The 21,190-nt window shown below is 36.0% G+C and overlaps 4 protein-coding genes across 9 annotated transcripts; all 4 read right to left on the bottom strand.

Moving 5' to 3' along the window:
- Positions 1 to 117: 117 nt before the first annotated feature.
- LOC140011269 (uncharacterized) lies at positions 118 to 1,527 on the bottom strand. The gene is made up of 3 exons (XM_072060045.1): positions 988 to 1,527; positions 674 to 902; positions 118 to 569 (listed from the first exon to the last, which is right to left on the bottom strand). Exons 1-3 carry the CDS (start codon positions 1,525 to 1,527, stop codon positions 118 to 120), a joined length of 1,221 nt encoding a protein of 406 aa, XP_071916146.1.
- A 3,272-nt stretch (positions 1,528 to 4,799) lies between these two features.
- Positions 4,800 to 10,376, bottom strand: LOC140011450 (uncharacterized). Of its 4 annotated transcripts, none has more exons than XM_072060319.1 (5): positions 10,061 to 10,376; positions 8,523 to 8,602; positions 8,351 to 8,439; positions 7,891 to 8,214; positions 4,800 to 5,608 (listed from the first exon to the last, which is right to left on the bottom strand). In XM_072060319.1, exons 2-5 carry the CDS (start codon positions 8,557 to 8,559, stop codon positions 4,970 to 4,972), a joined length of 1,089 nt encoding a protein of 362 aa, XP_071916420.1. In that variant the 5' UTR covers positions 8,560 to 8,602; positions 10,061 to 10,376; the 3' UTR covers positions 4,800 to 4,969. The 4 variants fall into 4 exon arrangements, with proteins under 4 accessions (XP_071916420.1, XP_071916422.1, XP_071916424.1 ...); XM_072060321.1 differs by having other exon boundaries at positions 8,523 to 8,573; XM_072060323.1 differs by lacking the exon at positions 8,523 to 8,602 and having other exon boundaries at positions 8,351 to 8,426.
- Positions 10,377 to 10,909: 533 nt separating this feature from the next.
- On the bottom strand, positions 10,910 to 12,319 carry LOC140011268 (uncharacterized). The gene is made up of 3 exons (XM_072060044.1): positions 11,780 to 12,319; positions 11,466 to 11,694; positions 10,910 to 11,361 (listed from the first exon to the last, which is right to left on the bottom strand). Exons 1-3 carry the CDS (start codon positions 12,317 to 12,319, stop codon positions 10,910 to 10,912), a joined length of 1,221 nt encoding a protein of 406 aa, XP_071916145.1.
- Positions 12,320 to 15,591: 3,272 nt separating this feature from the next.
- On the bottom strand, positions 15,592 to 21,168 carry LOC140011468 (uncharacterized). 3 transcript variants are annotated; one of them, XM_072060382.1, is made up of 5 exons: positions 20,853 to 21,168; positions 19,315 to 19,394; positions 19,143 to 19,231; positions 18,683 to 19,006; positions 15,592 to 16,400 (listed from the first exon to the last, which is right to left on the bottom strand). In XM_072060382.1, the coding sequence occupies exons 2-5, from the start codon at positions 19,349 to 19,351 to the stop codon at positions 15,762 to 15,764; spliced, it is 1,089 nt and encodes a 362-aa protein (XP_071916483.1). In that variant the 5' UTR covers positions 19,352 to 19,394; positions 20,853 to 21,168; the 3' UTR covers positions 15,592 to 15,761. The 3 variants fall into 3 exon arrangements, with proteins under 3 accessions (XP_071916483.1, XP_071916485.1, XP_071916484.1); XM_072060384.1 differs by lacking the exon at positions 19,315 to 19,394 and having other exon boundaries at positions 19,143 to 19,218; positions 20,853 to 21,167; XM_072060383.1 differs by lacking the exon at positions 19,315 to 19,394 and having other exon boundaries at positions 20,853 to 21,166.
- Positions 21,169 to 21,190: the final 22 nt, after the last annotated feature.

The following is a 21,190-nucleotide window of genomic DNA, read 5'->3' as shown; positions in this document are numbered from 1 at the left end:
TACCCAAACGGTACAGATTAATTTAGAAGTTGGAAATCGAGGACATTTTAAGTACATTCTACACATGGGAAAATATATTTTAGGGACAATTACAATCCTACTTAATGCGATGAACACTTAACGGCGGCGTCGCCCTCGTGCTGCATACATTTGAGTCGCTATGTAGTCTCGTTTAGCTTTCCATTCCGCCAGCTCTGCAGGAGACACGTTTAATGCGAACGGCTGAGGTACTAGCCCGCCTATTTCTGGCTCTTCATTTAAGTGCACGTCTTGTGATTCAAACCGTTGAAAATGAGCATCTTCTGGTTGGTGCATCCTTAAAAAGTTGTGCAACGCACAACAAGCAATGACTATACTGATTTGAGTGCTCATATAGAAATTATCTACCGGACCCTTTAACCATTTGAATCTTTTCTTAAGCACACCGAATGTGCGCTCAATGACATTGCGCAGTTGCGAATGTCGAGTATTGAACAAGGTCTTTGACGGAGATTCGGACCCCACGTTCTTATACGGAGGCATGAAACCAGGAGCATTCCTGTATGCCGCATCAACTAAGTAGTACTGGCCTATTTGACAAAGTTATTCTAATTAATAAACGCGATAAAAAATAGGAGTTGTGGAAATAAAGCATAGCACATGCTTGACTTGAAATATTGGACCCATCACTTACCAGGTTGCGGCAGTGGAAAATCGGACGGATATGCTAATGCTGACTCCAACACTCGCGCATCGTGTGCACTTCCCTCCCATCCAGCATACACATAGATGAAGCGCATGTCATGGTCACAAACTGCCAGAACATTCTGTGATTGCCACCCGTGCCGATTTGTATATGCCATTTGCTCGCCTGTCGGAGGACAAGCTGAGATGTGGGTGCCATCCATCGCTCCCACGGCATCCTAATATGTGTAAAAAATATATAATCAACTTTATAGAATCGTCGTACTACAGAGTCGCCAAAAATCAGTATTCTTTCCACATTACCTTGAACCACGGATAAAAATTAGTTGAGTTTGCAATTCGTGGATGAACTGCAGTCTGGTCACCCGGTCGTATTATTTCAGCTGCAAATAGACACAGGCCTCGGAGCACCTTTTTTATATTTCGATTAATCGTCTCGATGGATCGATCAAAAATAGTCCCCAACACACGGTGCGTATGCTTGTGGCTGACCAACATTAAAGTCATAGCAAGCGCCTCCTGTATGGGCACGCGCTGTTGGTAATTGTGTGGAACGTACTGTCTCTCGACAAGGATATTGGACAGTAGCAAGAAATTATCAGTCGTGATACGCATGTTGTCTATTGAGCGTCTATGATGACCGTAGAGTACGCGTTCCACCCACTGCCTATCTGTGAATGAACCATCATGTTGCGGAAGTGGTTGATTATTATCCACGTGTGCAAGTGACGGATGCATTAACATTAACGATGCACTCATAAGAAGTAAGGCCTCATCTTCCTCATCTTGCCTCATGCGGTCCGCATTGCGTCCTCTAGCACCACGGCGGTTGTTCCAGGCCATGATAAGGGATGTATATAGCTGTATATATGTTTATATAAGCATGTTTTGTATGAGTATAACCAATTCCATAAATGTGTTAATACCACTTGCGTATTGGACATAAATTAAATGTCGGGAATCTAGACATGTCCCATTAGACATAAATTAAGTATGTAATTGGTCAGACATGTCCCATTAGAGACTTCATCATCCTCTCAAACCAATTACGTAAAGTAGCTTTATGGAGTATAAATTAGCAATATGACTTTTAAATAGAATACTATGCAATATGACTTTATAGCACGTATTTGGCAATATAACTTTTAATACTAATATATTTATAAATGTATAAATGTATATTATTATAAATACATATAATTATAAATGAATATTATATAAATGTATAAATTAATATATTTGTGATTTATAATTTATATATTTTTATATAAATATACATTTATGCATTTATAATACAATTATAAATATTTATGAATAAATATATTTATTTACTTATATAAAACTCTTATAAATATATTATAATTGTATTATATTATCTATTACTATAAATAAATGTATAAATTATAAATAAATGTTATTATATGAATGTATTCCTATAAATATCTGTTACTTTTTCAATTCATTCAACTAAAAAGACAAACAATACATTTTGAGTAAATAGATTATTTACACAATTTTATTTACTTATATCATAAATATAAGTTTTAATTATTTTTTATTTCATATACGTCACCTAAAAAAAATGTTATTTATTTATTTATTGTTTTCAAAGACACTCAAGCTAGAACAACACATTACAACCTGTGTATCTGCATGCTTAAAAGTAAAAATTTACTTCCTTTAATAGGCTTTCTGAATCCTATGTCGAGACATATCTATAAATGTAAATCATATGTATAAATGTATAATTAATATTATGTATATTAATATAAATGTATAAATGCATTAAGTGAGAGGTTATAAAACAACAATCCAAGCCTAACGAAGTCCAGTCCGTACTATATCAAAAAACTCATCCGACCAGGTTACTCAATTCGTAACACCTCAAAATATTTATTATCACTTTGAAGCGGTAAAATATGAACGATTAGTCACCAATAACTCGTACAATGCATTAAGTGAGAGTATATAAACGGCTACCATACAAAAGATCTAAATAATGGCAAGATATTGAATTTAGATTGCAATTTTATAACTGAAAACATTCGTCTACAATTTACCTCGCTTCCAGTGGCACGCACGTAGTTTCCGGTTGCCACACGGCGAGGTGCACACAGCTACCACGTTAATTAAGAAAAGGTCGCCACTTCGTCTTGACGTTCTGTCTTCTATCCTCTTCGTTCGTTTTTCAAAAGAGAATTGCAGAGGCCAGTTCTTTTTATAGAGAATTGCACTGCTTAAATGTGAAGAAACAGTGGGAAATGCGCTGATCTACATTGGAGTTTTTAGAGAACTTCCACCACAATTTTCACTTTGTCGTTTCATGAGATATATTTGACATGCAATTGGAATGCTTTATAGCACATGTATTTCCGCAATTTATGGCCCTCGTCAGAGGACACGACACAGAACAAAAAATGCAAATAGTGGAAACATACGGAGAAGTTAACTTTACAGAGACTTTTTTATTGGCCATCTAAAAGAACTAGGGATAATTTCAGAAACCTCCCTTGAGGTTTTTTAGAAACAATTTCATTTAGCTCCCTCGAGCTTTTAAAAATTACACATACCTCCCTTATCATTTAATACTACCCTTAAATATTTTTATGAAATTTCCTTGTTATATTTAGAATGCCATTTAAAATTATTTTTTTCTTTTTATTCCTTTTCTTAATTTTTTACCAATAAAACTGTACAATCACCACTATTACCTCTATTTTTTAATGTAACCAAATGTCACATCTAGTAATCCAATGTTTTTGTTGATCTTTATTTTTTGTCTCAAAATTAACAATAAATAAAAAATAAATGGTCCAAAATCACATCTAAATTTTTCAAAATCCCACTACTCAAAAAATTCATAAACTTTAAATGAATTATTTGAACATCTTCTTTTCTATCTTATAAATTTAATCTATAATAAATACCATCAAAAGTATCCTATCATAATGATAAATTATTATTAATATTATTGTTGTTTATCAAATACTTACTACTACTACTAGTAGGTATAGACATAAAATTAAAACTCATTACTGCAGGTCATTTTAGGGTATTCATTTAAAAATTTGACCGAATCAATTTATTTTAAGATTTTGTTACTAAAACTATCAAATCAAGGGAGGTAAGTGTAATTTTTCAAACCTTAGGGGAGCTAAGTAAAAAAATAAATAAAACGTTAGGGGAGCTCTCTGAAATTATCTCAAAGAACTAGTCACAAATGCTATAGAACCCATGTGCTTGTCAGCAATTGCAGTACTAGGGCGTGTCAGCTATTTGTTCTTCAGGATTGGTGTTACAGTAGTTTGCGTTAATGGACAAAAAAGGTGCATGCTCTTTTTTGTGTCCTCTGTCTTCATTGTGAGGACCATATGCCAGTCCAAGAACGCATGTAAATATCTCCATTCCATAGCTCACAGTTCCATCTCCAATACCTTTTTCTCCACGTTCAAGTTCCTATAGCAATCTAAAAATTTCGAGGGACTGCAAGGAGATTTGAAGTGTGAGAAGCTAAAATTCTCCAGAATGCAGCATCCTGCTTTCCAATGCTTGTGTGAATGGATGTTCAGAAAAGAAAAGAAAAGAAAAGAAAAGAAGTACCACAACCCTGAGATTGCAACGTATTCCCTCCTGGGCTCATTAAAAATTTCCTTGGCAACTTTTGAAACTAGACCGACATACCAACAAAGGGCTGATGATACCAGATAATATAATAACCAATTGTCAGACTCAAAATCATCAAGATAACGCAATAGTAGTAATACTTTTACTTGACTCCCTGCTTCCCTGCTGTGTGGAAGACCATAAGTGAAAGAAATAGCTACAGAGCACCAAAACAGTAACAATATCCATGCATCTCCAAACAATAATAATGAATTGCACACCAACAAAATGAAAAACTTGGGAAAATTGAAACCACCGGAAGCAAAGAAACACATCTCTGCAGGTCCTCTATTTCTGCAGCTTCATTCAGAATTTTTCATGAAATGTACCATGCAGCATTTAGAATTGACAATGACAGCAAATTTACTGAACTAGTAAGAATAGCATTCAGAAATCTCAATAAGAGTGTGAACTCAACCAGGAAAATTCCAGAAAAGAAAAGGCAAACGGTATTTTCCCTGCAACATAATCCTCTGGCATGAATAAACATTTTTTCTTCACAAGAAGTTAATAAATATCTCTAATATTATATGGACAAGTAATCCACAAACAACCACGTTATACAAGTACAATCATCCACAATGTACTTTAATAGTACAAACATTTCACATAATTGGCATGCCTAGGCCAAGCCTTTTAGCTTCATCAACTTGAGGATGTAGCCGTAGCGATCGGCTGCAGAAGCTCTAAGAAAAATAATCCTTGCACCCTCGTTCTCATATTTGGCATAGTGATCACATGCTTCAAGTCTCCACTCGTCCGGAATATCCATTGAGGTGATCACATCCTGGCACTGCATTATGCCGTAGAGGGAGTCGAACTCCGACCTACTCCGTCTGTCCTCAAGAACGAAGTCGGTGTAATTCCCGATCTTGCTTATAGCATCCTCAAGACCAGTAGATGACCGTGTCGATTTTGAACCTCTACTCCCTTCAGGTTCACCACTGGTTCCTAAGCTTGAGGCTGACCGTTTTCCTCCAACTGCACCAGGAACTGGGGGAACATAGTAGACGTCGTCGTCATCCTCAACTGCTGGTACGTTCACCGGAGTAGGCACCCTCGAACTAGAGGCTTGACCTTTTCCCTTCCGATTTTTAGCAGCAGTGTTGGACCGTTCTCGGCGAGGCGGTTCCGATGGAACTACCTCGCTTGCAGACTGGGCACGGCTGCCTGTGGCATGTCTTCCAAGCAGTAGCGGTGTCAACCGATCGTACCAGTAGCATGAATTCTCTTTTTTGAAGTCAACGTACGAGGCATTGGTCTGGTGAAATGCAAATATGAAGTGAGCACACATGAATTGATAGTGTACAAGGAAAATATTATTATAAGATTCGAGTTATTTCAACAAGGAAAATGCTAATTCAATTAACTATGTCGATAGCTAAATCCAGGATCCAAAACTTTGTCGATAGCTAATATTTCTGTATATTAAAGAAAGAGTTGTGAATGACAAATCACCAGCAGCTAAGCCGAGCAATTTTCACATTTTGCAGTCAAATAATCCAATCAAAGCTAATCCAGTTAATCCGTCTGCCCAGAAAAGAATGGTCAACTAAGCGAAGGATAATCCAACTTCAAGTAAATCATATCATGGAAACAAGAACCCAGATTTATAAATTTACTCACTAATGCTGCCTTGATTTGCTACTATTACATCTTACTTCCAATATAACCCATACAGAGAGGATAAAAGAATCCAAAGCCACAGCTGATTACTTTGTGAAGAAACAGAAAACACAACCAAGCCTCCAAAACACACTCGAAAAAAAGCAGATTCAGCAAGAAAGACTTAAAATGAGGATGAATAAAAAAAAGAAACAACTTTTTTCGTCGACAATGATCAGAATTTCAATAAGTGGAGCCATAAAAACCAAAATCAACCAAATAATCAGCATCCCATTTCACGAATTGAAGGAAATGCACTAATCGACAAGTCAAATTCATCGAAAAAAGCACATCAAGAAAGGAGAAAAGAAAGAACATGAAAGATTAGATAAAAAAAGGTTGGCACTGCAGCTGTCTATGCAAAAAAAAAAACAATTTAAACGAGAGTAAAATAGCAAAGATGTTTGGATATCAATTTGGGATGTGCAGATAGAGGCTTGACACTAACTCATCACTTTATGAGAAGGCCATTCATTAGTATCATTATAATTGACATCAGCAGTGCAGGCACTAAATAGAATACAATTGGTCATTTTCAAGTTTCGAATGGCTCAGAAATTTCTTCATATTGCTCTCTAAAGTTCATAGAAGTGCTGCTGCTTCTGGTGTGACTTTGGCGAGAAGCTTTGATAAGCTCATAATGAAATATTCCATGCATCTCTGAAATTTGCTTTCTTGTTTTCTTTGTTTTTTCAAACGTGTCTTTGTATAAGATTTTTAATTCTTGAAATTATTTTACACTTTTTATGTCCAAACAATTATGTGAGTTGTCAAATCAACAAAAGTACAAATGCCATGCCCGAATGCTGGAACTTGGAAGGATTGAGGAAGATCATAGCTGAGGTGAGATATTAAAATTATCTACTCTGCCAATAAATAAACCAGGACAATCCTGATCAAGATTCAGCATTCAAAATTCAAAGTTACAGTTGGTAATGGTCCCAACAAGTAACAACCTTTGCAGGAAAAGATCTGCACGGACCATATTAATTGAACAGGGACTTTGATTTCAGAAAAGGTTATCCAGAATTGGATATATATATATATATATATATATATAACAGTTACAAATTTGACTAAAAATGTTTAGCAAAATATTAAAGTACTAAATTTTCTCCTATAAACAACTCTTTTTTTTTCCTCCTTTGTACTTTACAACAAATAGAAGACACCAAATTTAGTCTCAACTAAAAGGCATCAAAGCAACTAAAAGGCACCAAATTTTAATTAAAGCAGGCCTGTTAAATTATTGAGACTAAGGATAAATTCTTGCGAGGATAGGCCCATGCAGTTATGAAAAGGGATGTTATAGATGGAACAAATGAATTGTTTAACTTTTGAGTTTCATGAAAAGGGATGTAACCCGAGTTGTCATCCGAATTCATTGAAGCTGTAATTTTTTTTATTATGTAAAATTTCATGCGCTTACTGAAAACTCTAAATATTCAAGTTATTTTAACAAGGAAAATACTTATATTATTCAGGAACCTCCCCTTATAACCCTTTATAACCCAAATCTAGTTCTATTCAGAATTGAATATGTAGTTGTGCACCAAATTACAGGTTCTTTTCATCATTCAATCTAATAAGGTAATTGTAATGACTGAGCTACAAGATTAACTCATCAAAAGACTTCGAGGATTGAAAATAAGACGGAATAACAAGTGGAGTCAGCATATAAAAATTGATTAAGTCACCGGAAAATCAAGGATGAAAAGGCATCAAGGATTAGACACAAGTGAGAATTAAATAACAAGTGCAGTTTAAACAAGATTGAGTGCTCAGATTTTAGTTCAATAGGGAATCTGAAGTCACCTTTCAAATCTGAAGTACAAAGAAATTCAATTAACAGAAGTCAGGGAAGCGACAAGTCCATACCTGCTCCAAGTTGGCCCAATGTTCATCATCAGCAGTGAAACAGTAGCTGTCCTCACTCCACCCAACCCCGGTCTCTGTTTTTGATGAAATCCCACGCAGATTGCAGAACAGGTCCCATTTCTTCTTGATGTGATAGAATCTGGTCTGCAATTGCTGGCCAGTCACAGTCAATATGTGATTGCTCACCAAATGGGCTGCCAACATGTCGTAGTTGGTCTCTAGCGACTTCCTCTTGTCCCAAACGTCATTTTCCCGAAAACTGACGTAGGCTGTGAGGAAAGCTTCATCCATTGCATCAGTCCAGTGAATCCTAGAAGCCATTTGCTAAGTTTGATGGGGAAAAAGAGTTAGCAGTGGACTGAGATAACAGAAATTGAATTAAAGTGGTTTGGAAACAGATCTGGACAATCAATAGTGAAAGCAAAAACAGGTGCAGAAGGAACTCAACAAAGGCACTTGCCTCAAAATAGACCTCAAGGCACTTGATGTAGTTGTTGGATGCAGTTGACGAACGGGTAGAGCAATCGGACGTACAGCTAACAGGTGAGGCTTCAAAATTCGAACAAAAAGTATTATTAACCAATGAATATGCTGCGAAAATTACTTTCTAATACAGCGTAGAAAGAACATACAATCGCAAGAAGGCTTCTTCCTCTTCTCAGCGGTCATAACCGAAGAGAGAACTGCCACAGAACAACCGAAATGGCAGCAGCTGGACAGTAAAATTATTAACTCATTGCAAAAAATATGCATCCAAACAGCAAATGGGAGTTTGCATCCAAACAAATTCCCAGCATGTTAGCTTTCAAGTTCCATTGATCAACAAAAAATCCCATGCTTCTGTTAATTCTGGAAATTAGCAGCCCACAATAATAAGGTAATTGACTCCTAATCGACAAGTCTATAAGCTAATTGACATGTATCTAACCTCATCAAATGAGACTTACAACAGAACCAAAAGTTATGAATTCAAGCATCTATAACTGTGCAGGATTATGTATTCCGTATAATCTGATACAATTTCTTTGTTGAAAAGGCACAAATCCTAGTCCTTTTATTTTCCTTTGGTTCTGGGTCACACTCAAAATGTAAAGATTCTTTTCTCTGGGCTGCTCATGTAAACTTTTGTTGTCAAGTATATGTCCAATTTTAATTCTTCTTCAAAACCATTTTTTCTTTTCCTTCATATACTGTCTCAGTTATGACTTATTTTATAGCATCCCATTAAACAACTTATACTACGTTAAAGTATGAGTTTATTATTCAATAATAAACATGATCAATGCCAAGGACAAGTAACTTGCTGCTAACTTCAAAGTATTAATCCAGGGACTCGTTGGCTCATTATCAGTAATATTTTGCATATTACTGCCTTGGGCATCCAGACGCCACCCACATTTAACTTTAAATACTTTATAAATTTTACAGCAGACCGGTATATTTTGCTTTTATGTTTCCTATCACACTTGTCCAATCCTTGTGCGTTATGAGGCAAACCTTTTTAATTGGAAAGAAAGCAAAAGAAACCATGGAAAAAAAGAAAACTGATTGCCAAAGGCCAATGCAATTAAGCAGTGAAAATCCCTTGTATTTTTTGGCAAAACTTTATTAAACAACTTCTGTCCATCTTTAATTTACGTAATTGTAGAATATATTTTACTTCAATTATTTTTTTTAAGGGTGATGAATTTATTTTTTTAAGGGTCATAATATATTTTACTTCTGTCCACCATCAATTATTTCACCTGCTTAAATTGACATATTCTAAAGCAAAATTAACTTCTAACATCGACTTATCCTCCTAATAAATTCAGGACAGATTTTATTTTCCCCATTAAATTTTCTTTCCATGATAAGAAAAAAGCCCAAAGACAATAAATCTCCCTGCTTGCAATATATCCAGTTAATCCAGTTTTAATGCTCATAACCTCCCAATTTGAAAGGCCAGAGCAGCTTTATTCCACCATTCATTCAGATTCGGGTTCAATTAATCCTAAGTACATTTTAATCTACCATAAACGAAATCTACTCTTCGCACACAGCCAACACAAAATCAGGTGTCCAAGGGAGATAATCAGCTGATGAAGCCGTGGACAACTAGAAAGACAGATCAACGCAGGTTTATGGAATGTAAATTGCAGCTAAATCCAGAAAATCGAGGGAATTGTACCTGCCGCTGTAGATAGGGAGAAAGTGGAATGGGCTCGGAGCAAGAAATTCCGTTTGGGTGTTGGAAGCGTCGACCGCGGCAGGGTGAAATGCGTCCGATAGATTCAAAACTTCAGTCAAGGATCTTGTTTGCCGGACGTCTCTGCAAGCTGGGTTTGATTGCAGCTGTCTTTCCCGTCTGTTGGTAGATGAAAATGGCGAAGAGAGGCCCGAATAGAGGAGCACTTCTAGCCTTTGTGCTGTGTTCAGGAGTAAATGCCTTTACTCTCCTCAACCAACGGTTATTTTTTTTGCAGGTTTCCGTCAAAATGCAGTTGCCACGTGAAGGAATGAATTTTTGCATGACTTTAGTGCAAAAGGCTGCACCTAAGGAATCCAATGTCGGAACTCTACAGTAAATTACCCCACCACTTTTATTTACACAGTACAAACGCTAATTTCTTAAAATTTCAAATTACCCACCAATTATGCTTTCCAAACACTTCCTCAGGGTTTGTTTGGATTGTAAGTTATTTGGGATATTTTTTAGGTTACTTTTTAAGATCGCGTAAATATGAAATAGGCGTTTGGATAGCAAGTAAATCGTGTAAATTAGCGTTTGGACAGGTGCTTATTATTGAATTTAAGCATGTGACTTTGACTTTGACTTTGACTTTGACTTCGAAAATTTTGACTTTGACTTCGAAAATTTTGATTTTATACTACGTTTACGCTAAACCAATTGCATACTTAATACCCAAACGGTACAGATTAATTTAGAAGTTGGAAATCGAGGACATTTTAAGTACATTCTACACATGGGAAAATATATTTTAGGGACAATTACAATCCTACTTAATGCGATGAACACTTAACGGCGGCGTCGCCCTCGTGCTGCATACATTTGAGTCGCTATGTAGTCTCGTTTAGCTTTCCATTCCGCCAGCTCTGCAGGAGACACGTTTAATGCGAACGGCTGAGGTACTAGCCCGCCTATTTCTGGCTCTTCATTTAAGTGCACGTCTTGTGATTCAAACCGTTGAAAATGAGCATCTTCTGGTTGGTGCATCCTTAAAAAGTTGTGCAACGCACAACAAGCAATGACTATACTGATTTGAGTGCTCATATAGAAATTATCTACCGGACCCTTTAACCATTTGAATCTTTTCTTAAGCACACCGAATGTGCGCTCAATGACATTGCGCAGTTGCGAATGTCGAGTATTGAACAAGGTCTTTGACGGAGATTCGGACCCCACGTTCTTATACGGAGGCATGAAACCAGGAGCATTCCTGTATGCCGCATCAACTAAGTAGTACTGGCCTATTTGACAAAGTTATTCTAATTAATAAACGCGATAAAAAATAGGAGTTGTGGAAATAAAGCATAGCACATGCTTGACTTGAAATATTGGACCCATCACTTACCAGGTTGCGGCAGTGGAAAATCGGACGGATATGCTAATGCTGACTCCAACACTCGCGCATCGTGTGCACTTCCCTCCCATCCAGCATACACATAGATGAAGCGCATGTCATGGTCACAAACTGCCAGAACATTCTGTGATTGCCACCCGTGCCGATTTGTATATGCCATTTGCTCGCCTGTCGGAGGACAAGCTGAGATGTGGGTGCCATCCATCGCTCCCACGGCATCCTAATATGTGTAAAAAATATATAATCAACTTTATAGAATCGTCGTACTACAGAGTCGCCAAAAATCAGTATTCTTTCCACATTACCTTGAACCACGGATAAAAATTAGTTGAGTTTGCAATTCGTGGATGAACTGCAGTCTGGTCACCCGGTCGTATTATTTCAGCTGCAAATAGACACAGGCCTCGGAGCACCTTTTTTATATTTCGATTAATCGTCTCGATGGATCGATCAAAAATAGTCCCCAACACACGGTGCGTATGCTTGTGGCTGACCAACATTAAAGTCATAGCAAGCGCCTCCTGTATGGGCACGCGCTGTTGGTAATTGTGTGGAACGTACTGTCTCTCGACAAGGATATTGGACAGTAGCAAGAAATTATCAGTCGTGATACGCATGTTGTCTATTGAGCGTCTATGATGACCGTAGAGTACGCGTTCCACCCACTGCCTATCTGTGAATGAACCATCATGTTGCGGAAGTGGTTGATTATTATCCACGTGTGCAAGTGACGGATGCATTAACATTAACGATGCACTCATAAGAAGTAAGGCCTCATCTTCCTCATCTTGCCTCATGCGGTCCGCATTGCGTCCTCTAGCACCACGGCGGTTGTTCCAGGCCATGATAAGGGATGTATATAGCTGTATATATGTTTATATAAGCATGTTTTGTATGAGTATAACCAATTCCATAAATGTGTTAATACCACTTGCGTATTGGACATAAATTAAATGTCGGGAATCTAGACATGTCCCATTAGACATAAATTAAGTATGTAATTGGTCAGACATGTCCCATTAGAGACTTCATCATCCTCTCAAACCAATTACGTAAAGTAGCTTTATGGAGTATAAATTAGCAATATGACTTTTAAATAGAATACTATGCAATATGACTTTATAGCACGTATTTGGCAATATAACTTTTAATACTAATATATTTATAAATGTATAAATGTATATTATTATAAATACATATAATTATAAATGAATATTATATAAATGTATAAATTAATATATTTGTGATTTATAATTTATATATTTTTATATAAATATACATTTATGCATTTATAATACAATTATAAATATTTATGAATAAATATATTTATTTACTTATATAAAACTCTTATAAATATATTATAATTGTATTATATTATCTATTACTATAAATAAATGTATAAATTATAAATAAATGTTATTATATGAATGTATTCCTATAAATATCTGTTACTTTTTCAATTCATTCAACTAAAAAGACAAACAATACATTTTGAGTAAATAGATTATTTACACAATTTTATTTACTTATATCATAAATATAAGTTTTAATTATTTTTTATTTCATATACGTCACCTAAAAAAAATGTTATTTATTTATTTATTGTTTTCAAAGACACTCAAGCTAGAACAACACATTACAACCTGTGTATCTGCATGCTTAAAAGTAAAAATTTACTTCCTTTAATAGGCTTTCTGAATCCTATGTCGAGACATATCTATAAATGTAAATCATATGTATAAATGTATAATTAATATTATGTATATTAATATAAATGTATAAATGCATTAAGTGAGAGGTTATAAAACAACAATCCAAGCCTAACGAAGTCCAGTCCGTACTATATCAAAAAACTCATCCGACCAGGTTACTCAATTCGTAACACCTCAAAATATTTATTATCACTTTGAAGCGGTAAAATATGAACGATTAGTCACCAATAACTCGTACAATGCATTAAGTGAGAGTATATAAACGGCTACCATACAAAAGATCTAAATAATGGCAAGATATTGAATTTAGATTGCAATTTTATAACTGAAAACATTCGTCTACAATTTACCTCGCTTCCAGTGGCACGCACGTAGTTTCCGGTTGCCACACGGCGAGGTGCACACAGCTACCACGTTAATTAAGAAAAGGTCGCCACTTCGTCTTGACGTTCTGTCTTCTATCCTCTTCGTTCGTTTTTCAAAAGAGAATTGCAGAGGCCAGTTCTTTTTATAGAGAATTGCACTGCTTAAATGTGAAGAAACAGTGGGAAATGCGCTGATCTACATTGGAGTTTTTAGAGAACTTCCACCACAATTTTCACTTTGTCGTTTCATGAGATATATTTGACATGCAATTGGAATGCTTTATAGCACATGTATTTCCGCAATTTATGGCCCTCGTCAGAGGACACGACACAGAACAAAAAATGCAAATAGTGGAAACATACGGAGAAGTTAACTTTACAGAGACTTTTTTATTGGCCATCTAAAAGAACTAGGGATAATTTCAGAAACCTCCCTTGAGGTTTTTTAGAAACAATTTCATTTAGCTCCCTCGAGCTTTTAAAAATTACACATACCTCCCTTATCATTTAATACTACCCTTAAATATTTTTATGAAATTTCCTTGTTATATTTAGAATGCCATTTAAAATTATTTTTTTCTTTTTATTCCTTTTCTTAATTTTTTACCAATAAAACTGTACAATCACCACTATTACCTCTATTTTTTAATGTAACCAAATGTCACATCTAGTAATCCAATGTTTTTGTTGATCTTTATTTTTTGTCTCAAAATTAACAATAAATAAAAAATAAATGGTCCAAAATCACATCTAAATTTTTCAAAATCCCACTACTCAAAAAATTCATAAACTTTAAATGAATTATTTGAACATCTTCTTTTCTATCTTATAAATTTAATCTATAATAAATACCATCAAAAGTATCCTATCATAATGATAAATTATTATTAATATTATTGTTGTTTATCAAATACTTACTACTACTACTAGTAGGTATAGACATAAAATTAAAACTCATTACTGCAGGTCATTTTAGGGTATTCATTTAAAAATTTGACCGAATCAATTTATTTTAAGATTTTGTTACTAAAACTATCAAATCAAGGGAGGTAAGTGTAATTTTTCAAACCTTAGGGGAGCTAAGTAAAAAAATAAATAAAACGTTAGGGGAGCTCTCTGAAATTATCTCAAAGAACTAGTCACAAATGCTATAGAACCCATGTGCTTGTCAGCAATTGCAGTACTAGGGCGTGTCAGCTATTTGTTCTTCAGGATTGGTGTTACAGTAGTTTGCGTTAATGGACAAAAAAGGTGCATGCTCTTTTTTGTGTCCTCTGTCTTCATTGTGAGGACCATATGCCAGTCCAAGAACGCATGTAAATATCTCCATTCCATAGCTCACAGTTCCATCTCCAATACCTTTTTCTCCACGTTCAAGTTCCTATAGCAATCTAAAAATTTCGAGGGACTGCAAGGAGATTTGAAGTGTGAGAAGCTAAAATTCTCCAGAATGCAGCATCCTGCTTTCCAATGCTTGTGTGAATGGATGTTCAGAAAAGAAAAGAAAAGAAAAGAAAAGAAGTACCACAACCCTGAGATTGCAACGTATTCCCTCCTGGGCTCATTAAAAATTTCCTTGGCAACTTTTGAAACTAGACCGACATACCAACAAAGGGCTGATGATACCAGATAATATAATAACCAATTGTCAGACTCAAAATCATCAAGATAACGCAATAGTAGTAATACTTTTACTTGACTCCCTGCTTCCCTGCTGTGTGGAAGACCATAAGTGAAAGAAATAGCTACAGAGCACCAAAACAGTAACAATATCCATGCATCTCCAAACAATAATAATGAATTGCACACCAACAAAATGAAAAACTTGGGAAAATTGAAACCACCGGAAGCAAAGAAACACATCTCTGCAGGTCCTCTATTTCTGCAGCTTCATTCAGAATTTTTCATGAAATGTACCATGCAGCATTTAGAATTGACAATGACAGCAAATTTACTGAACTAGTAAGAATAGCATTCAGAAATCTCAATAAGAGTGTGAACTCAACCAGGAAAATTCCAGAAAAGAAAAGGCAAACGGTATTTTCCCTGCAACATAATCCTCTGGCATGAATAAACATTTTTTCTTCACAAGAAGTTAATAAATATCTCTAATATTATATGGACAAGTAATCCACAAACAACCACGTTATACAAGTACAATCATCCACAATGTACTTTAATAGTACAAACATTTCACATAATTGGCATGCCTAGGCCAAGCCTTTTAGCTTCATCAACTTGAGGATGTAGCCGTAGCGATCGGCTGCAGAAGCTCTAAGAAAAATAATCCTTGCACCCTCGTTCTCATATTTGGCATAGTGATCACATGCTTCAAGTCTCCACTCGTCCGGAATATCCATTGAGGTGATCACATCCTGGCACTGCATTATGCCGTAGAGGGAGTCGAACTCCGACCTACTCCGTCTGTCCTCAAGAACGAAGTCGGTGTAATTCCCGATCTTGCTTATAGCATCCTCAAGACCAGTAGATGACCGTGTCGATTTTGAACCTCTACTCCCTTCAGGTTCACCACTGGTTCCTAAGCTTGAGGCTGACCGTTTTCCTCCAACTGCACCAGGAACTGGGGGAACATAGTAGACGTCGTCGTCATCCTCAACTGCTGGTACGTTCACCGGAGTAGGCACCCTCGAACTAGAGGCTTGACCTTTTCCCTTCCGATTTTTAGCAGCAGTGTTGGACCGTTCTCGGCGAGGCGGTTCCGATGGAACTACCTCGCTTGCAGACTGGGCACGGCTGCCTGTGGCATGTCTTCCAAGCAGTAGCGGTGTCAACCGATCGTACCAGTAGCATGAATTCTCTTTTTTGAAGTCAACGTACGAGGCATTGGTCTGGTGAAATGCAAATATGAAGTGAGCACACATGAATTGATAGTGTACAAGGAAAATATTATTATAAGATTCGAGTTATTTCAACAAGGAAAATGCTAATTCAATTAACTATGTCGATAGCTAAATCCAGGATCCAAAACTTTGTCGATAGCTAATATTTCTGTATATTAAAGAAAGAGTTGTGAATGACAAATCACCAGCAGCTAAGCCGAGCAATTTTCACATTTTGCAGTCAAATAATCCAATCAAAGCTAATCCAGTTAATCCGTCTGCCCAGAAAAGAATGGTCAACTAAGCGAAGGATAATCCAACTTCAAGTAAATCATATCATGGAAACAAGAACCCAGATTTATAAATTTACTCACTAATGCTGCCTTGATTTGCTACTATTACATCTTACTTCCAATATAACCCATACAGAGAGGATAAAAGAATCCAAAGCCACAGCTGATTACTTTGTGAAGAAACAGAAAACACAACCAAGCCTCCAAAACACACTCGAAAAAAAGCAGATTCAGCAAGAAAGACTTAAAATGAGGATGAATAAAAAAAAGAAACAACTTTTTTCGTCGACAATGATCAGAATTTCAATAAGTGGAGCCATAAAAACCAAAATCAACCAAATAATCAGCATCCCATTTCACGAATTGAAGGAAATGCACTAATCGACAAGTCAAATTCATCGAAAAAAGCACATCAAGAAAGGAGAAAAGAAAGAACATGAAAGATTAGATAAAAAAAGGTTGGCACTGCAGCTGTCTATGCAAAAAAAAAAACAATTTAAACGAGAGTAAAATAGCAAAGATGTTTGGATATCAATTTGGGATGTGCAGATAGAGGCTTGACACTAACTCATCACTTTATGAGAAGGCCATTCATTAGTATCATTATAATTGACATCAGCAGTGCAGGCACTAAATAGAATACAATTGGTCATTTTCAAGTTTCGAATGGCTCAGAAATTTCTTCATATTGCTCTCTAAAGTTCATAGAAGTGCTGCTGCTTCTGGTGTGACTTTGGCGAGAAGCTTTGATAAGCTCATAATGAAATATTCCATGCATCTCTGAAATTTGCTTTCTTGTTTTCTTTGTTTTTTCAAACGTGTCTTTGTATAAGATTTTTAATTCTTGAAATTATTTTACACTTTTTATGTCCAAACAATTATGTGAGTTGTCAAATCAACAAAAGTACAAATGCCATGCCCGAATGCTGGAACTTGGAAGGATTGAGGAAGATCATAGCTGAGGTGAGATATTAAAATTATCTACTCTGCCAATAAATAAACCAGGACAATCCTGATCAAGATTCAGCATTCAAAATTCAAAGTTACAGTTGGTAATGGTCCCAACAAGTAACAACCTTTGCAGGAAAAGATCTGCACGGACCATATTAATTGAACAGGGACTTTGATTTCAGAAAAGGTTATCCAGAATTGGATATATATATATATATATATATATATAACAGTTACAAATTTGACTAAAAATGTTTAGCAAAATATTAAAGTACTAAATTTTCTCCTATAAACAACTCTTTTTTTTTCCTCCTTTGTACTTTACAACAAATAGAAGACACCAAATTTAGTCTCAACTAAAAGGCATCAAAGCAACTAAAAGGCACCAAATTTTAATTAAAGCAGGCCTGTTAAATTATTGAGACTAAGGATAAATTCTTGCGAGGATAGGCCCATGCAGTTATGAAAAGGGATGTTATAGATGGAACAAATGAATTGTTTAACTTTTGAGTTTCATGAAAAGGGATGTAACCCGAGTTGTCATCCGAATTCATTGAAGCTGTAATTTTTTTTATTATGTAAAATTTCATGCGCTTACTGAAAACTCTAAATATTCAAGTTATTTTAACAAGGAAAATACTTATATTATTCAGGAACCTCCCCTTATAACCCTTTATAACCCAAATCTAGTTCTATTCAGAATTGAATATGTAGTTGTGCACCAAATTACAGGTTCTTTTCATCATTCAATCTAATAAGGTAATTGTAATGACTGAGCTACAAGATTAACTCATCAAAAGACTTCGAGGATTGAAAATAAGACGGAATAACAAGTGGAGTCAGCATATAAAAATTGATTAAGTCACCGGAAAATCAAGGATGAAAAGGCATCAAGGATTAGACACAAGTGAGAATTAAATAACAAGTGCAGTTTAAACAAGATTGAGTGCTCAGATTTTAGTTCAATAGGGAATCTGAAGTCACCTTTCAAATCTGAAGTACAAAGAAATTCAATTAACAGAAGTCAGGGAAGCGACAAGTCCATACCTGCTCCAAGTTGGCCCAATGTTCATCATCAGCAGTGAAACAGTAGCTGTCCTCACTCCACCCAACCCCGGTCTCTGTTTTTGATGAAATCCCACGCAGATTGCAGAACAGGTCCCATTTCTTCTTGATGTGATAGAATCTGGTCTGCAATTGCTGGCCAGTCACAGTCAATATGTGATTGCTCACCAAATGGGCTGCCAACATGTCGTAGTTGGTCTCTAGCGACTTCCTCTTGTCCCAAACGTCATTTTCCCGAAAACTGACGTAGGCTGTGAGGAAAGCTTCATCCATTGCATCAGTCCAGTGAATCCTAGAAGCCATTTGCTAAGTTTGATGGGGAAAAAGAGTTAGCAGTGGACTGAGATAACAGAAATTGAATTAAAGTGGTTTGGAAACAGATCTGGACAATCAATAGTGAAAGCAAAAACAGGTGCAGAAGGAACTCAACAAAGGCACTTGCCTCAAAATAGACCTCAAGGCACTTGATGTAGTTGTTGGATGCAGTTGACGAACGGGTAGAGCAATCGGACGTACAGCTAACAGGTGAGGCTTCAAAATTCGAACAAAAAGTATTATTAACCAATGAATATGCTGCGAAAATTACTTTCTAATACAGCGTAGAAAGAACATACAATCGCAAGAAGGCTTCTTCCTCTTCTCAGCGGTCATAACCGAAGAGAGAAATGCCTCAGAACAACCGAAATGGCAGCAGCTGGACAGTAAAATTATTAACTCATTGCAAAAAATATGCATCCAAACAGCAAATGGGAGTTTGCATCCAAACAAATTCCCAGCATGTTAGCTTTCAAGTTCCATTGATCAACAAAAAATCCCATGCTTCTGTTAATTCTGGAAATTAGCAGCCCACAATAATAAGGTAATTGACTCCTAATCGACAAGTCTATAAGCTAATTGACATGTATCTAACCTCATCAAATGAGACTTACAACAGAACCAAAAGTTATGAATTCAAGCATCTATAACTGTGCAGGATTATGTATTCCGTATAATCTGATACAATTTCTTTGTTGAAAAGGCACAAATCCTAGTCCTTTTATTTTCCTTTGGTTCTGGGTCACACTCAAAATGTAAAGATTCTTTTCTCTGGGCTGCTCATGTAAACTTTTGTTGTCAAGTATATGTCCAATTTTAATTCTTCTTCAAAACCATTTTTTCTTTTCCTTCATATACTATCTCAGTTATGACTTATTTTATAGCATCCCATTAAACAACTTATACTACGTTAAAGTATGAGTTTATTATTCAATAATAAACATGATCAATGCCAAGGACAAGTAACTTGCTGCTAACTTCAAAGTATTAATCCAGGGACTCGTTGGCTCATTATCAGTAATATTTTGCATATTACTGCCTTGGGCATCCAGACGCCACCCACATTTAACTTTAAATACTTTATAAATTTTACAGCAGACCGGTATATTTTGCTTTTATGTTTCCTATCACACTTGTCCAATCCTTGTGCGTTATGAGGCAAACCTTTTTAATTGGAAAGAAAGCAAAAGAAACCATGGAAAAAAAGAAAACTGATTGCCAAAGGCCAATGCAATTAAGCAGTGAAAATCCCTTGTATTTTTTGGCAAAACTTTATTAAACAACTTCTGTCCATCTTTAATTTACGTAATTGTAGAATATATTTTACTTCAATTATTTTTTTTAAGGGTGATAAATTTATTTTTTTAAGGGTCATAATATATTTTACTTCTGTCCACCATCAATTATTTCACCTGCTTAAATTGACATATTCTAAAGCAAAATTAACTTCTAACATCGACTTATCCTCCTAATAAATTCAGGACAGATTTTATTTTCCCCATTAAATTTTCTTTCCATGATAAGAAAAAAGCCCAAAGACAATAAATCTCCCTGCTTGCAATATATCCAGTTAATCCAGTTTTAATGCTCATAACCTCCCAATTTGAAAGGCCAGAGCAGCTTTATTCCACCATTCATTCAGATTCGGGTTCAATTAATCCTAAGTACATTTTAATCTACCATAAACGAAATCTACTCTTCGCACACAGCCAACACAAAATCAGGTGTCCAAGGGAGATAATCAGCTGATGAAGCTGTGGACAACTAGAAAGACAGATCAACGCAGGTTTATGGAATGTAAATTGCAGCTAAATCCAGAAAATCGAGGGAATTGTACCTGCCGCTGTAGATAGGGAGAAAGTGGAATGGGCTCGGAGCAAGAAATTCCGTTTGGGTGTTGGAAGCGTCGACCGCGGCAGGGTGAAATGCGTCCGATAGATTCAAAACTTCAGTCAAGGATCTTGTTTGCCGGACGTCTCTGCAAGCTGGGTTTGATTGCAGCTGTCTTTCCCGTCTGTTGGTAGATGAAAATGGCGAAGAGAGGCCCGAATAGAGGAGCACTTCTAGCCTTTGTGCTGTGTTCAGGAGTAAATGCCTTTACTCTCCTCAACCAACGGTTATTTTTTTTGCAGGTTTCCGTCAAAATGCAGTTGCCACGTGAAGGAATGAATTTTT

Source organism: Coffea arabica, chromosome 7e (genome assembly GCF_036785885.1).
Source record: "Coffea arabica cultivar ET-39 chromosome 7e, Coffea Arabica ET-39 HiFi, whole genome shotgun sequence".
In the NCBI taxonomy this organism is placed as follows: Eukaryota; Viridiplantae; Streptophyta; class Magnoliopsida; order Gentianales; family Rubiaceae; genus Coffea; species Coffea arabica.
This window is presented reverse-complemented; position numbering and strand designations above follow the sequence as displayed.

Bases quoted from the DNA above. Each gene is read 5' to 3' on its own strand.
- LOC140011269 (XM_072060045.1), bottom strand. From the start codon at position 1,527: ATGGCCTGGAACAACCGCCGTGGTGCTAGAGGACGCAATGCGGACCGC. The intron at 903-987 runs GTAATGTGGAAA...TACACATATTAG, and splicing joins ATTTTTATCCGTGGTTCAAG to GATGCCGTGGGAGCGATGGA. The intron at 570-673 runs GTAAGTGATGGG...TTTGTCAAATAG, and splicing joins TTTTCCACTGCCGCAACCTG to GCCAGTACTACTTAGTTGAT.
- LOC140011450 (XM_072060319.1), bottom strand. From the start codon at position 8,559: ATGACCGCTGAGAAGAGGAAGAAGCCTTCTTGCGATT. The intron at 8,440-8,522 runs GTATGTTCTTTC...CGAATTTTGAAG, and splicing joins GAAGAAGCCTTCTTGCGATT to CCTCACCTGTTAGCTGTACG. The intron at 8,215-8,350 runs GCAAGTGCCTTT...CATCAAACTTAG, and splicing joins GCCTTGAGGTCTATTTTGAG to CAAATGGCTTCTAGGATTCA.
- LOC140011268 (XM_072060044.1), bottom strand. From the start codon at position 12,319: ATGGCCTGGAACAACCGCCGTGGTGCTAGAGGACGCAATGCGGACCGC. The intron at 11,695-11,779 runs GTAATGTGGAAA...TACACATATTAG, and splicing joins ATTTTTATCCGTGGTTCAAG to GATGCCGTGGGAGCGATGGA. The intron at 11,362-11,465 runs GTAAGTGATGGG...TTTGTCAAATAG, and splicing joins TTTTCCACTGCCGCAACCTG to GCCAGTACTACTTAGTTGAT.
- LOC140011468 (XM_072060382.1), bottom strand. From the start codon at position 19,351: ATGACCGCTGAGAAGAGGAAGAAGCCTTCTTGCGATT. The intron at 19,007-19,142 runs GCAAGTGCCTTT...CATCAAACTTAG, and splicing joins GCCTTGAGGTCTATTTTGAG to CAAATGGCTTCTAGGATTCA. The intron at 16,401-18,682 runs GTATGGACTTGT...GCATTTCACCAG, and splicing joins ATTGGGCCAACTTGGAGCAG to ACCAATGCCTCGTACGTTGA.